Source organism: Ictalurus punctatus, chromosome 3, assembly GCF_001660625.3.
Source record: "Ictalurus punctatus breed USDA103 chromosome 3, Coco_2.0, whole genome shotgun sequence".
Classification (NCBI taxonomy): Eukaryota; Metazoa; Chordata; class Actinopteri; order Siluriformes; family Ictaluridae; genus Ictalurus; species Ictalurus punctatus.
This window is the reverse complement of record NC_030418.2, coordinates 27,485,579-27,500,219: the sequence shown is the minus strand read 5'-3', so window position 1 is coordinate 27,500,219 and position 14,641 is coordinate 27,485,579. Positions and strand designations below refer to the sequence as shown.

The 14,641-nt window shown below is 39.6% G+C and overlaps 1 protein-coding gene across 1 annotated transcript in view; it reads right to left on the bottom strand.

Moving 5' to 3' along the window:
- The window catches only part of pgbd5 (piggyBac transposable element derived 5), a 36,839-nt gene extending 22,212 nt beyond the window's left edge, over positions 1-14,627 (bottom strand). Inside the window, exon 1 of the mRNA XM_017464155.3 lies at positions 13,817-14,627. Coding sequence (XP_017319644.1) covers positions 13,817-14,141 — 325 coding nt within the window. The 5' untranslated portion in view covers positions 14,142-14,627. The remainder of the gene's footprint in view (positions 1-13,816) is intronic.
- Between the last annotated feature and the right edge of the window lie 14 nt (positions 14,628-14,641).

Here is a 14,641-nt window from a genome sequence, read left to right as displayed (position 1 = left end):
GAAAAACGCATGTCAAAAATTTTTTAAATTAATTTGCATTTTAATGAGGGAAAAAAGTATTTGACCCCCTCTCAATCAGAAAGATTTCTGGCTCCCAGGTGTCTTTTATACAGGTAACGAGCTGAGATTAGGAGCACACTCTTAAAGGGAGTGCTCCTAATATCAGTTTGTTACCTGTATAAAAGACACCTGTCCACAGAAGCAATCAATCAATCAGATTCCAAACTCTCCACCATGGCCAAGACCAAAGAGCTCTCCAAGGATGTCAGGGACAAGACTGTAGACCTACACAAGTCTGGAATGGGCTACAAGACCATTGCCAAGCAGCTTGGTGAGAAGGGGACAACAGTTGGTGCGATTATTCGCAAATGGAAGAAGCACAAAAGAACTGTCAATCTCCCTCGGCCTGGGGCTCCATGCAAGATCTCACCTCGTGGAGTTGCATTGATCATGAGAACAGTGAGGAATCAGCCCAGAACTACACGGGAGGATCTTGACAATGATCTCAAGGCAGCTGGGACCATAGTCACCAAGAAAACAATTGGTAACACACTACGCCGTGAAGGACTGAAATCCTGCAGCGCGCGCAAGGTCCGCTGCTCAAGAAAACACATATACATGCCCGTCTGAAGTTTGCCAATGAACATCTGAATGATTCTGAGGACAACTGGGTGAAAGCGTTGAGGTCAGATGAGACCAAAATGGAGCTCTTTGGCATCAACTCAACTCGCCGTGTTTGGAGGAGGAGGAATGCTGCCTATGACCCCTGGAACACCATCCCCACCGTCAAACATGGAGGTGGAAACATTATGCTTTGGGGTTTTTTTTCTGCTAAGGGGACAGGACAACTTCACTGCATCAAAGGGACGATGGACGGGGCCATGTACCGTCAAATCTTGGGTGAGAACCTCCTTCCCTCAGACAGGGCATTGAAAATGGGTCGTGGATGGATATTCCAGCATGACAATGACCCAAAACACATGGCCAAGGCAACAAAGGAGTGGCTCAATAAGAAGCACATTAAGGTCCTGGAGTGACCTAGCCAGTCTCCAGACCTTAATCCCATAGAAAATCTGTGGAGAGAGCTGAAGGTTCGAGTTGCCAAACGTCAGCCTCGAAACCTTAATGATTTGGAGAAGTTCTGCAAAGAGGAGTGGGACAAAATCCCTCCTGAGATGTGTGCAAACCTGGTGGCCAACTACAAGAAACGTCTGACCTCTGTGATTGCCAACAAGGGTTTTTAAACCAAGTCATGTTTTGCAGAGGGGTCAAATACTTATTTCCCTCATTAAAATGCAAATCAATTTATAACATTTTTGATGTGCGTTTTTCTGGATTTTTTTGTTGTTATTCTGTCTCTCACTGTTCAAATAAATCTACCATTAAAGTTATAGACTGATCATTTCTTTGTCAGTGGGTAAACATACAAAATCAGCAGGGGATCAAATACTTTTTTCCCTCACTGTAGGTTTGTAACAAAAAGCCCCGCCTCTGGTCTTCATCGGCTCCTCGCAAACCGATGGAGCTGAAACTGGATATGGTAGGGGGCATTTCCTTTTCGAAACACGCTGACAGCAGTAGACCAATCAGAGCAGAGTATACTCTCTGAAAGGAGGAGTTTAGAATGAATCCTTTAGAACGGATCATTTAACGAGACGATTGCGACACTTGGGGGAATACAATGTAATGCTGCATTTTAAATTATGAGCACATTAAAGTGTTGTTTGACCTCGGAGGCATGTAAATCTACTGTATGAGACCTTTAAAACACAATTAGCCACGTTTCAAAACCATAATAGGGGCGCTTTAAAGAATGTCATTCGACTACAGCAAAATTAACAGAAAAGGTATGTAGGTACGAGAGTAAGGAGTGTAATTCTGGGTCCATCAATGGAAATTATGGAAATTATAATGGAAAAATTCCAGTGCAGTCCTGTTGCTGAATAAAGTGACTGTCTTTTTTTCTGTGTGTTACAGATTTGATGTATTAAATTTGTGCTCTGAGTTTGCATATAATATGCAAACCAATTTGAATGAATGAATGAATGGATATCAAAGTACAATTCATATAAATACTTCATTTAACTTTGCATTGCCACACTCCTCCATCTGAAAACACTGAAAAACTCACTAAATCTAACGTAGTGACTAAAGACCACTCTGCGATCATCATCATAATCTGTTGAATCTGGAAGCCGCAATGAATAATGTAATCTGTGTGTTGCAGTGACTCACTTCAAACCCCTCTGGCATATCTAAACCCTTCTGTGAATCCTCAGAAGCACTGATGCTTTTCCTTCCCCACACTTTCCTTCCTTAGATGCTTTGCTCTACTAGCAAAAAATTATTGCAATCCCTCCATGTGCAAGGGGTTTTTACTTTAATGTTTTACCCACCATTATTCTGTGCTCATTACTGTCTCCACCATGATTTATATGGTTATGTCATTGCACAGTGTCGTCCACTAATATTGGCACCCTCGGTAAATATGAGCAAAGAAAGCTGTGAAAATTTGTCTTTATTGTTTAAACTTTTGATCTTTTGTTTAAAAAAAAATTACAAAATACTCTGCTCTCATGGATATCAAACAATTGCAAACACAACACAGGTTTATCAAAAAAAAAAGTAAAAATCTTTGTTAATGTAGGTGTGCAACAGTTATTGGCACCCCTATGAATTCACAATATATTTGAGAAAAATATATTTGAAGTATATTCCCATTAATATATATATATATATATATATATATATATATATATATATATATATATATATATATATATATATATATATATATATATATATTTTTTTTTTTTTTTAAATTAGTACACCTGGGTGATTAGGAACAGGAAATTGTTCAACCATGACTTCCTGTTTAACGGGTATAAATATGAGGTAACACATGGGCCAAATTCCCATAGTCATTCATAACAGCAGGATAAACCAAGGAATATAGCTGTGATGTGCAGCAAAAGGTTGTTGAGCTTCACAAAATACGAAATGGCTATAAGAAAATATCATAAGTATTGAAAATGCCCATTTCCACCTTCAGGGCAATAATTAAGAAGTTCCAGTCAATTGGAAATGTTATGAATCAACCTGGAAGAGGATGTGTGTCTGTATTGTCTCATCGCACTATGAAGAGGATGGTTCGAGTGGCCAAAAAAACTCCAAGGATCACAGCTGGAAAATTCCAGAAGTTAGTTGCGTCTTTTCATAGGAATCACTTCCCTTCTGGATTGCACTTGCTTTTAACTACACATACATTTAAATGAAGGCCATAGTTTTTTTATTTATTTATTTATTTAAGATGCAGGCCAAGGCAAGAATGACCATGATGGCATAAAATGTTAAAGATGAACCGAGCTTGTGTGTTCAACTGTACATGAAATTGCTAAACATTTTACAGTTTGACTTGAAAACCTGATGGACAAAGATGTTATGGCTCTGACATGACATTTAATGAATGTTTATTGTCCCACATGTACATACAGTACGATATGCAGGTGAGTACTGTATGTGAACAATGCCAAGTGTATTGCTGCTGTTTCTGTATGCTTACACAAAGTCACGTGTCAAGTATAAACCAGGCTTTAGTCCTTCTATAGCTACAGTAACATAGCTTCCATCTTTCTTCATGTAACCTTTTGATTTCCTTTATGTTATGCCAAGTGCCTTAAAGTGCTCTGTGCTGCCACTTCCACAGACAGCCCTCTAGTTTCTTTTTCACTTGTAATCTAGAACACACCGAAACCACGTATATTCACATTCGTTGATTTTCACATTTAATGATTTCACTTTTCATTGATTTTTCTTTGATTTTCTCCCTAATTTAGTCTTGGCCCATTGCCACCAACCAGTTAGGTCTCCCCTATCATATGACATCTACCAACCAGGGAAGGCTTTCACGTGCTTCCTCCAACAAGTGAAACCAGCCAGTTCTTTTCGAACTGCTGCTCATGCTGTATCACAGGACAACGGAGAAAGTGCTATCCATTCCCTGTCGCAGGTACGAGCTCAGAGACGCTAGTGTCACTGTGATTGATAAGGGAGAGAGAGCCCCTAGTCCTGTTCAGAGAGCACGACCAACTAGTCTACTCCGGCATTGGGCCATGTGAGTTCTCATTAGCTAATGAGTGTAAGCAATCCAGCTGCAGACTTCACAGAGAAATTACAATTAAAACCTCCTAATTCAGCTTCCCTTACTTTTATCTTATGCTACTAATGACCATTCAGAGGTGATAAAATCAGTCTATCATATAAGAACACACAGTACTAACTAATAAAGCGAGACAAGTTCAAGGTTAGTATTCTGGGCTGAGGCTCTTCAGTCACAGTTTAAAATCATACCTGAAATCATACCAGTCCAGCTGTGCTGTACATTTATTAACTAATATTAACATTCAGGGCCGAGGTTCACCTTCAGTATAAAGTGTGCACACATTTCTAAATGTGCGCAGTGTGAGCTCTCCACAGTGTGTGTCACTATGGGCCCACACCTCCATGGGTAGTGTAACAGCAGTATCATTTGATTGCAGCACTATATCAAAGCCCTTATTTACCTGAACCCCAGGTGTAAAATAAACACTGTATAGAGGGGGTCCAGATGTCTAGGTTCATTTACCATTTCATTTTTATTTACTTAACTGAGATTCATTATTCAATAATACATCAAGAATCATATTTTGGCTTTGTGAGCAATCCTGTCAAATTGAAAATAATTACTGTCTCTTAATATCTAACACCTTATTGACTTTATTAATTAGGTTTTCTGTGCATTGTGTTATTGATGCTATGGTCTTTAGGTGAACAAAATATTGGGTTCACCAAATATTAATTACAATTATTCAACCAAAATCAATTTTGCACATAATTTTAACATTCCTTGTTTTCACATTGCATATTATATGTTTACATTTCTCCCAATGTGCAGATCTTCGCATTAAAATGAGACTCTTTATGACATTAATTGAGCATATCTTTTAAATTATAAATACAATTCCAATTACACAAGCACACAAAAACAAAATATAAATAAGCAAGCAAGCAAACCACCAGAGATTTCATGAACATTGGAAATCTGGCCTAACATCCCTAATGGTCTGCAAGTAATCCTCGCCTGCCACAGCAAAATTTGTTTTTATAAATAAGCAAAATAGTCAGTAATAGGCTTATGCAATCTGTTTTGGATGAAGTGGGGGTGTCATATCACAGTAAACCAGTGACTACATTTCTCATCCTGCACTGCAGCCTACAAACATGGCAGCTTTGGACAGCAATTCCCAGAACACTCACCTTCATTCCAATCACGCACACCTGCATCCAATTTCACACACAATCACACCACACATAAAAGAGCCAGTTCGAACATTAAGTCTTTGCGAAGTATATGCTCAGTTGCCTTCTGTCGTTACCAAGCCTTGATAATGTGTTTGTTTATTCTGGTTTTGACCTTGTACTTGTTTACGACCTTGCCTCTTTGCCTTGCCTAGTTTGGACTGTTTGCCTGTTTGATTGACCCTTGCCTGTTCATGATTATTGTCTTCTGCCTTATCCTTTGGACTATTGTATTAAACTACATAACCTGCACTTGCTTCCGTCTCAACCTCCATTATGTGACGGGGGGAAAGGCCAGCCAAACTTCAACATTCAATACCTGAAACTACTTACAGAATTCACGTAAATGCCTAGGAAAAATAAGATCTGGATGTTGCCATTGTCTACTACTTAAATAAGACCCATTTCTGCATCTGTTGCTTCAGCAATTATGCCCTTAACCATGGCGTCAACCTTTAAAATGATCTCACATGTCTACAGTGAGCTATTCACCTGCTGCTCCATGTTTGCCCTATGCATACAACACACACACTGTATAAAAGCCTTGACCTAGTAATACAGCTACTATTCCACCTGGACTTGTGTCTTCATAGCTGTGAAACAGACACAGCATACACAAGCAAACAGCCCCAATAAAGTCCAGTTATCTTTTTAAGACAAGATATTTTAACACTAAACGGCATGTTGAAATTAACTTTTGGAAACATTGTGGCTGTCTGGGGATTTGCCCTGCCAGAAACACTCACTTTTGCTTATTTAAGACAGTGTAGAACTGACAGTTTATCTAATAATATCTAATACTTCTGCCCTAAGCTCCATATTCTTTCAATTTTACTTATGTTTATTGTAAAAGGCTTAAAGGGTTTGTTTTATCTTTTTTTCCCATTGGAATATGTAGGTCCATAGATCAAAGTGTAGTAACAGTAACCAAATTATTCCTTCATTTACAATACAGCTGATTGCAAAAAATAAACGGTTGCAGCTTAGGGCTGCAAACTTAATCGTAATCACAATTTAACATAATCAACTGTTTAGCTAAGGTTAGATAATACATTAAAGGTAAATTATTGTTTTATTCTTTTGGAGGAATATAAGGCCAATGCATAATGTAAATAAAATGCTGCTCACTATTTATGTAAACTGATAAAGAAGTAAGAATTGTGGTAAAGAATCATTATGGCAAGTTTGTGATTATCATTTGAGACATTACGGTGCAACCCAATGTTAGCTCATACTCATACATACAACTAGAAATGCTCTGTTGAAGACCGCCAATGACAAAAAAACAATAGGCAGGTCAAAATTAGATCATATAGAAGTCCAATAAGCAATAAGCAATGCTTCACTTTCAATGTAATTTCACGGTTGAACTGGTACCACAAATGTGGCGATGATCTCTATCATGTGGCATGAAGCATCTGTATTGAAGTAATAATGTGTACACACTGACTTTTTAACCTAATATTTACCTATCCTATTACCCATCTGATACCTTGATATTGCCTTTGTTTATATAACATGCAATTTGCATGATAACGTATTAGTATCTCAAGTTAAATAGCTTAACACAAGCGACACCCAAAAGACAACATGTAAATCAATCATCGGCTTTTATGGCCCTGGACTACAATATGCAGCTCTCCTTTGCTTTCATTACACTATGTGCACTCGTTGTGTAATATAGAATGTATGCTAATGATGATTCTACTCTGTGTCACTCTCCGACCCTGTGATGATGGTTTCTGAAGCCATGCTGTAGTTGGCTGTGTTCCTGGAGCTGCACAGAACGGTGCTGCATTATGGTTCCTCCAAAACGCAGGGAAAGGCCTGGTATAGTCAGCATGACAACCTTCTGTGCTTTAAAGTGCCTCAATGTACTGAGTTTTTCCACACACACCCCTGCATATGCATAAAAACATAAAAACCTTGATGTATCAAACAAGAGTGGAGAGGACATGGAGGTAAATGAACTTTAAATACTCACTGTACGAGAAAATAACATCTGCAAAAATAACATCTGATCTGACACACAGCTAACACTGAGGACAGTTTGATGAGATAACAATCATGTAATAGTGCCAAGGGCATTGGCAGCATGGTATTGTATGATAAAGGCATGGTGCCACTTGTCAGCTGGTAGCAAAGCCCCTAAAAAAACATTCAGCATATGGCCCATTTTCCCTTGATAGCAGAGGTTTTGGGGGCAGTGCTGTGGAAGCATACACCATTTATCTACATCCACAGCTGCAGGGTCAGTGTGTCATCAAACACATGATTGGCAGAGGAATGAGTCAGCCCAGGTGGGTTAAATCAGCGTCGGGTTTATATGCTTCATCTTCATGAAATGAGCAAAACTGGGCCTGTAGGTCTGTAGGGCTCAAGGTAAAATCTGGAAATTAGGCCCTGAAATTTTACCTCTACAGCACAAACTAAATTATCTAAAAAACAGTTTTTAAAAAGACAGACAAAGACAGAATGAATGTATAGTTTAATTATATAGGACAGTAACTTGTATAGTTATTACCCTGTCATGCTCTCAGTTTACTTCTTTTCTTAATTTTGACTTTTGTCTGTAACAAAGATATAATATTGATAGAGATGTAATGTATACGCTATATGGCCAAAAGTTTGTGGACACCTGACCATCAAACCTGTTCCTGTGCACAAAGCGAGCTCCATGAAGACATGGTTTGCAAGGTTTGAGTGGAAGAACTTGAGTGGCCTGCTCAGAGCCCTGACCTCAACCCCACTGAACACCTCTGGGATGAACTGGGACAGTATCCCAGGCCTCCTCAGCCTGACCTCACTAATGCTCTTGTGGCTGAAAGCCCAAAGCCACACTCCAAAATCTAGTGGAAAGCCTTCCCAGAAGAGTGGTGGTTATTATAACAGCAAAGTGGGGACTAAATCTGGAATGGGATGTTCAAAAAGCATGTACAGGTGTGATGGTCAGGTGTCCACAAACTTTTAGCCATATAGTGTAAATCTTACCCTGAATTCACACCAGAGGTGTTGCATGCATGTACGTGACATTGAATACACCACACATGTTCTGCTAGTGGTATCAGAAAAACAGTGTACTGTACTTTTTTTTTAATCAAGAAAGTGTGAGTGAAACATGGAGAACATCACAGACAAAGATGGCTCAGCTGTAATTACAACACAATTAAATAAAAAATATGACTTCAGACAGTGGGGTAGTGGATAAACAATCTATTTCAGTCTTTTATCAGGTTATCTATGAGTATCACTACTGTACAAGCTTTTTGCAATGCTAGTACAGGATGCACATGCATGATAAGTTTTGCAGATGATTAGTTCAATAAATTGGTAAAGTGTGGCTGTGTGACTTTAGTTAATTTGGGGGATGCTTCAGAAATCACTCGAGTGATAATTGGCCTTTATCAGCTGAGACAGAAATGTCTATCCTACATTACACACAGCAGACTGAAAAATATATATAGCTCAACATTTCTACTTTATCATTATTTCAGCTGTTTCTCACAAATGTGAACATCATTGCTTAGCTAAAACAATGTTTATTTGCCACTTTTCAACATTAGCTAAGCTAGCAAGCTGTCAAAACACAATGCTAAGCTAGCCTTAGCCAGCAGAATATTTTGTTTAAGTAATATCACCACTCCAGGAATAGCTGCTTGACTTTAGTAGACAGTCATACATGCTAACAAGCTAGATCATAATAGGTTAATTATTATATAATGATATCATGTTTTTGAAATCAAGCACGAACAAGCTAGCTAATATTAGACTAACTACTATACTGCATTATGTAATGAAAAGCAAGTTGTTGAAAGCTAGCTAATGCTTAGCTAACTACTATATTAGGGAGCGTATCTATGTTCCCAGGATCCTATGTTCCCCAGATTAATAAGGCACATAATGAACACATGGTGATTTAAAGCTGGAGCTAGGCTTCAGCTGGGACATGTTCATACTTAACATTTTCTTCCTTTTATGAAGATTTCTTCAGTTTAGTGCACACATTTCACTACTGTTCATGCATGGAGTTGAACTGTATGAATGTAGACTAACAGTTATTTTTAGAGCAGCATAAATGAAGGTTCTGCATGTGCAACCTAGTTAATTTTCCAAGTTCATAACTTTGATCAATTTCAAGTGTGGATGAAGGATGGATTTTAAACTAATCAGTGTTGTTATTCATTTAAATGTCTCTTTGGTGTTTAGAGTTAAAAGGTAATGAAGTTAATAGGGCCCTGGGAAAATGAGTCCTGACTACGTGAAACTACATAAAAGTTTACTTAATGAGTGTTAACAGAATACTGAACTGGGCAACATATTATGTTATTAAAAGCAAGAGCTAGGAACCTAGCGAACTTTGGTTAGATAATTTCATATTGTGCAACTAAATGAGCGGTGTTTCACATTTATGCTAAAAACGCAATAAAATCCTTATTAACGTGTTATTAACGTGTGTGTGCCTGGTTAGATGTGGGACTATGGCTATGCCTTCAAATAACTCAAGCCAATATAACGGATTGTAGAATTATTTCAATGCTACGGTCCAGACTTGTGTATGCTAATAAGAGCCATGTGCATGATGTTCAGAAGTTAATTACTACATATGACATTGTATACTGTATCTTCCCTTAAAGTGTCATTCTGCACTAAATTGCAGGTAATAGTAGCTCAGAGTAAAAAAAGGAACCCTTTTACATTATGTATTACGATGCGTTACAAATACAAGAAGCTGAAACTGATCATGCAGACACATTAGTGTGTAAAGAGCTAACTGACATTGATTTATGTGCACTGTTACAGAGTCAGAGTCAGAGTTACAGGTTCAATAGTTATTACACAAACGTGTCCATATTAGCCAGGCCATTTTCTCATGCTGGCCTGGCTAATATTCACACTATCTCATGATCATGATGCCAGTCCTTATAATAGCACTGGGCTAAAACTAAGTGGTTGCTCTTTCATCTGCTGTCTGATAGGGTGGTGTTAAAGTGTTTCCATTCACTGGCTTTGCTCTCTTTTTCTCTCTCATCATCATCTGTCTTTCACACTGACAGGTGCATAGACAATTCCAGAAATACACCTTTAATGTAGACTGATTGGAAGGAAGATTTCTGCACACACTTCTAACCTCTGAGGTTAACAAAATTTCACTTATATTTTTATTGAAGTCATTCTTTCTGGTGTAATAAACAGAGTCATCAATAACTCCTGGCGGTGTTGTTGCTTGTTGCTATCAATGTTGCTGCCAATTTGCACTAGCAGAAGCATTTGTTTTTCTGAGTAGGCAACCAAGCACTTCTGTAATGAGGCAGATTGCAACCGCGTTACCTATCTTAACCCCTTTCGATCTACTCACAATCCAGTTGTGACAACACAAATTTAAAATAATAAACATGTTCAATATTTACAGAGGGCTGTACAGTTAGCTAGACCAGCTGTTGTATTCTGATCACAATGTACTCTCTCTCTCTCTCTCTCTTTCTCTCTCTCTCTCTCTCTCTCTCTCTCTCTCTGTTGAGCTACATATTACTCCTTCTGCCTGATACTGAATTACTCTGCCCTCTGGATCTGCCTGACCTATCATGATGCTTTATTTCTTCTTGGAACTTCATTCACTTGGGAATCACTCACTGCTGCTGGTGAGCTTGGGATATTGTTTGTGCAGAGTTTCTCTTGTTGTACCCCTGTCCATGCCAGATTCCTCCCACTTCCCAAAAACATGCCAGAAGGTGGACTGACAAAGCTAAGTTGCTCCTCAGTGTGACTGAATGTGTGAAAGTGTGTGTCCTGGTGCCTTGTGAAAAACTGTCATTCTATCCAGGGATGTATTCCAGCTTCATGCCCAGTGTTCCCAGGATAGGCTCTCGGTCCACCAGAGCAGTGACCAGGTTGAAGCAGTTACTGAAGATGAATGAATGATTTTTGTACAGATCAACATTTTATAGTGTGGGGGAAACACTGCCATGTTTTATGAAGGACTGATAACCAGTGGCATCCAATCTGAACTGTTGTAATTCTTGTTTGTTGTGACGTTTATTCATGAGACATTCAGTGAGATCCCAGGTACCAGGAGTTGGAATCAGTGTTCAGTGATTAATAATCATAATCTGAGTGTGTGTGGTGTTTTATACTGGCCAAATCTTGTAGGAGGGATAACCCAGGACCAAAAAATGTCCAACATTGGCTAGGATTGTATAAATCTTGTACTGGGGCCCAGGCATGAGTCACACTGGACAAAAGGTTCTGCCAAATGCAATAAATATAACTGTAAACTTGACTAGCTAGTAAGCATCTATACACATCATCTTAGACAACAGAAATGCACTGAATAGAATAAACTAGTACTAACAAATAGTAAACATATACTCACTGTCCACTTTATTAGGAACACCTATAAACCTGCACATTCATGCAGTTATAAAATCAGCCAGTCATGTGGCAGCAGCACAATGCATAAACTCATGTAGATACAGGCCAAAAGCTTCACTTAATTTTCACATCAAACATCAGAATGAAAAAAAAAAGTGATCTCTGTGGCTTTGATCATGACATGGTTGTTGGTGCCGGATGGGCCGGTTTGAGCATTTCAGAAACTTTTTCATACTGTTGTGTGTGAAATCCCCAGCAGTTTCTGAAATACTCAAACCATCCCATCCGGTACCAAAAACCACGTCATGATCCTAGTCACAGAGATCACACCTGTTCTTCATACTGATGTTTGATGTGAACATTCAATGAAGCTTTTGACCTATATCTGTATGATTTTTATTTTTATTTTTTTTTGCATTGTGCTGCTGCCACATGATCGGCTGATTAGATAACTGCATGAATGCTGCTGTTCCTAATAAAGTGGACGGTGTGGTTAGTGTGTTTCACAAAACTTTTTTCATGATTAAATAGTGCTTAAAAGTGAGTGTCTTTCTATTCTTGTGCGCATATAATACTATCCATTGGCTATTTCTTTTTTTTTTTCTTCGTACACTGAACTTGTCTTTGACAATGGTTGATCATGTTGATCATATGCACATTACTCACATCATCTGCACATTACTCACTTTGTTGTGTCTTAAGTAATGCAGCAGCCTGCTTTATTAGAATCACAACAGTCATTTTAAGCTTTAAGGATAATGAGTCAGAGCTGCCTGCCCACTCTGTTGCATTTTAACACAGTTGATCCACACACACCTCCTTTGTCAATCTAAACCATAGTTATTTGTTTTACTTCCTTTAAGAATGACTACATTTATCTTACTTATGATTGTATGTCTTTCTCATCCATGTGATAAATTAGGAAATAAGGATGCTTCTTAGACATCAGCTCATTAAACATGATCATGCCTTTTTTGTCACAATATCATGTGAAGAGTTCATTCACGCTTACCCAAATAACATGAAACAACAACTACAGTATGCTGTGCATTTGCATTTTGCACAGGCTCCTAACCACATGCATTAAACCTGATGGCATAACTTCCTGCCATGCAAAATGTGTGCAGCCTAACAAATTCATTACAGGTTACAAATCATATTGCTTATATTTTTGAGACTTACAAGCATTTTTATTTCTTCTGTGCCATCCTGTGTGTTCACCGACATCACCATGTGTCACCCTGTGATCAGCATTTGGAAAGATCTGTATTTAGTGTATTTACTGCTAGACCATGTCCACTGACTGACTAGCTGTCTGAATTTGGCTGCATTCATTTTGCACAGGAACGATCCCAATACCAAATAGAACCTTATCTGAGCCCTATCTGATCCTATGCCCGGCTTGAACCTGAATTCGGGTCATGTAGAGTGTCTGTGTGGCGTTTGCATGTTCTCTCTGCATCTGCGTGGGTTTCCTCCAAGTTCCCTTTCCTCCTACATCTAAAAAAAAAAAAAAAACTGCAAGTATGTAGAACGCCTACATTCAAATTTCCTCTGCATGTGAATATACATAACCTGTGATGGACTGGTGTATTCGTGCCTCACGTCCAATGTTCTCGAGTTCAACTGGCTCTGGATCCACCATGACCCTTGCAGGAAAAAGATCTGACTGAAACTGAATGAATGAATTCTGACATAGCTGGATATGGAAATTCATAACCATCAGTGACAAAATCAGGTGGTACCCTTTAAGGTGTGTCTTTTGTACCTTTAATTATACCTATATTTCCATTAGGAAAGTATACCTTTAAACTAATTTAGGACATAATTGACCTTCATCTTCACTGCTATCCACTGGGAAACACACAGGTACCTTATTTATGAATGCTGACAATGATATTTTTACATTAATGCTATTACGTTACATTTGTGGAATTGTGCTATTTTGTGACCATGATAGGCTGAGATGCAGAATTTGGACATTATTATGTCCTCACTAATCTGTAGACATTTGTAGAGAGTCAGATATGTGTGTAAAGCTGACCCCCCCCCCCCCGTTTAAGCCAGATGTTAGGGCTTGTGGGAGTCCGCGTCGTGTCCGTTGTCTTACCGTGTGTGTCTTTATAGAGGGGGGTGTCGGTGTCCTGTAACACATCGTTCCATCCGTCCTCCTCTTCTCCCTCTTTCAGATCCGCATGTCCAGCAGAGGCCGAGCCGGGAGGAGGAGCGCGCGTGCCGCCGGCCCCTGCACCGCTCGCTCTCTCGCTCGCCTCCGCACAGCTGTCCGAGTTGGAGTCTCCGGTGGTGCTGTAAAACGGGTTCTCGCTGCTGTCGTCTCCCGACTCGCCGAACACGTCGTCCGAAATCTGCAGGCTCTCGTAGCGCGAGCGGGCCGCCTCGAGCAGCGACAGCGCCCTCCGCCCGCACTCCGCCATCACGCGTCAGAGCCGGCGCACGGTGGTGCGAGCTTCGGCGTCTGCAAGCGAGTCCGTGACGAGTCGAAGCTCCAGCATGCGGTACGACTTGCCTCACTCCCGTTAACGCACGCGCGGATCTCGACGCGTCTCTCGGGGCTGTCACGGAACTGAGGCAAAGCAAAAGAGAGCTGTTCCCATTGACTGTAGTGCTGAAACCGGCTCTGAGACCCGCGAGCGAGCGGACAACCCAAAACTAGCGTGTACCGAAGCATCCGCTTAGGGCGCGTCTCTCCCTCTCTCTCTCTCTCTCTCTTCCTTAGGAATCACCTGACTCGCCTTCACGCTACTGGCCAATAGCATTATTCTCTGAAGCTAACGTCAAATATTGTCTCGCCAAGAGGGATTTTATGGATGCATTCACACACAATTCATACTAATAAGAATACCCCTGTAGGCAGTGTATTATTATTATTATTATTTACCATACTATTTATTTGTATTATTGGTGCGCTGTTTTG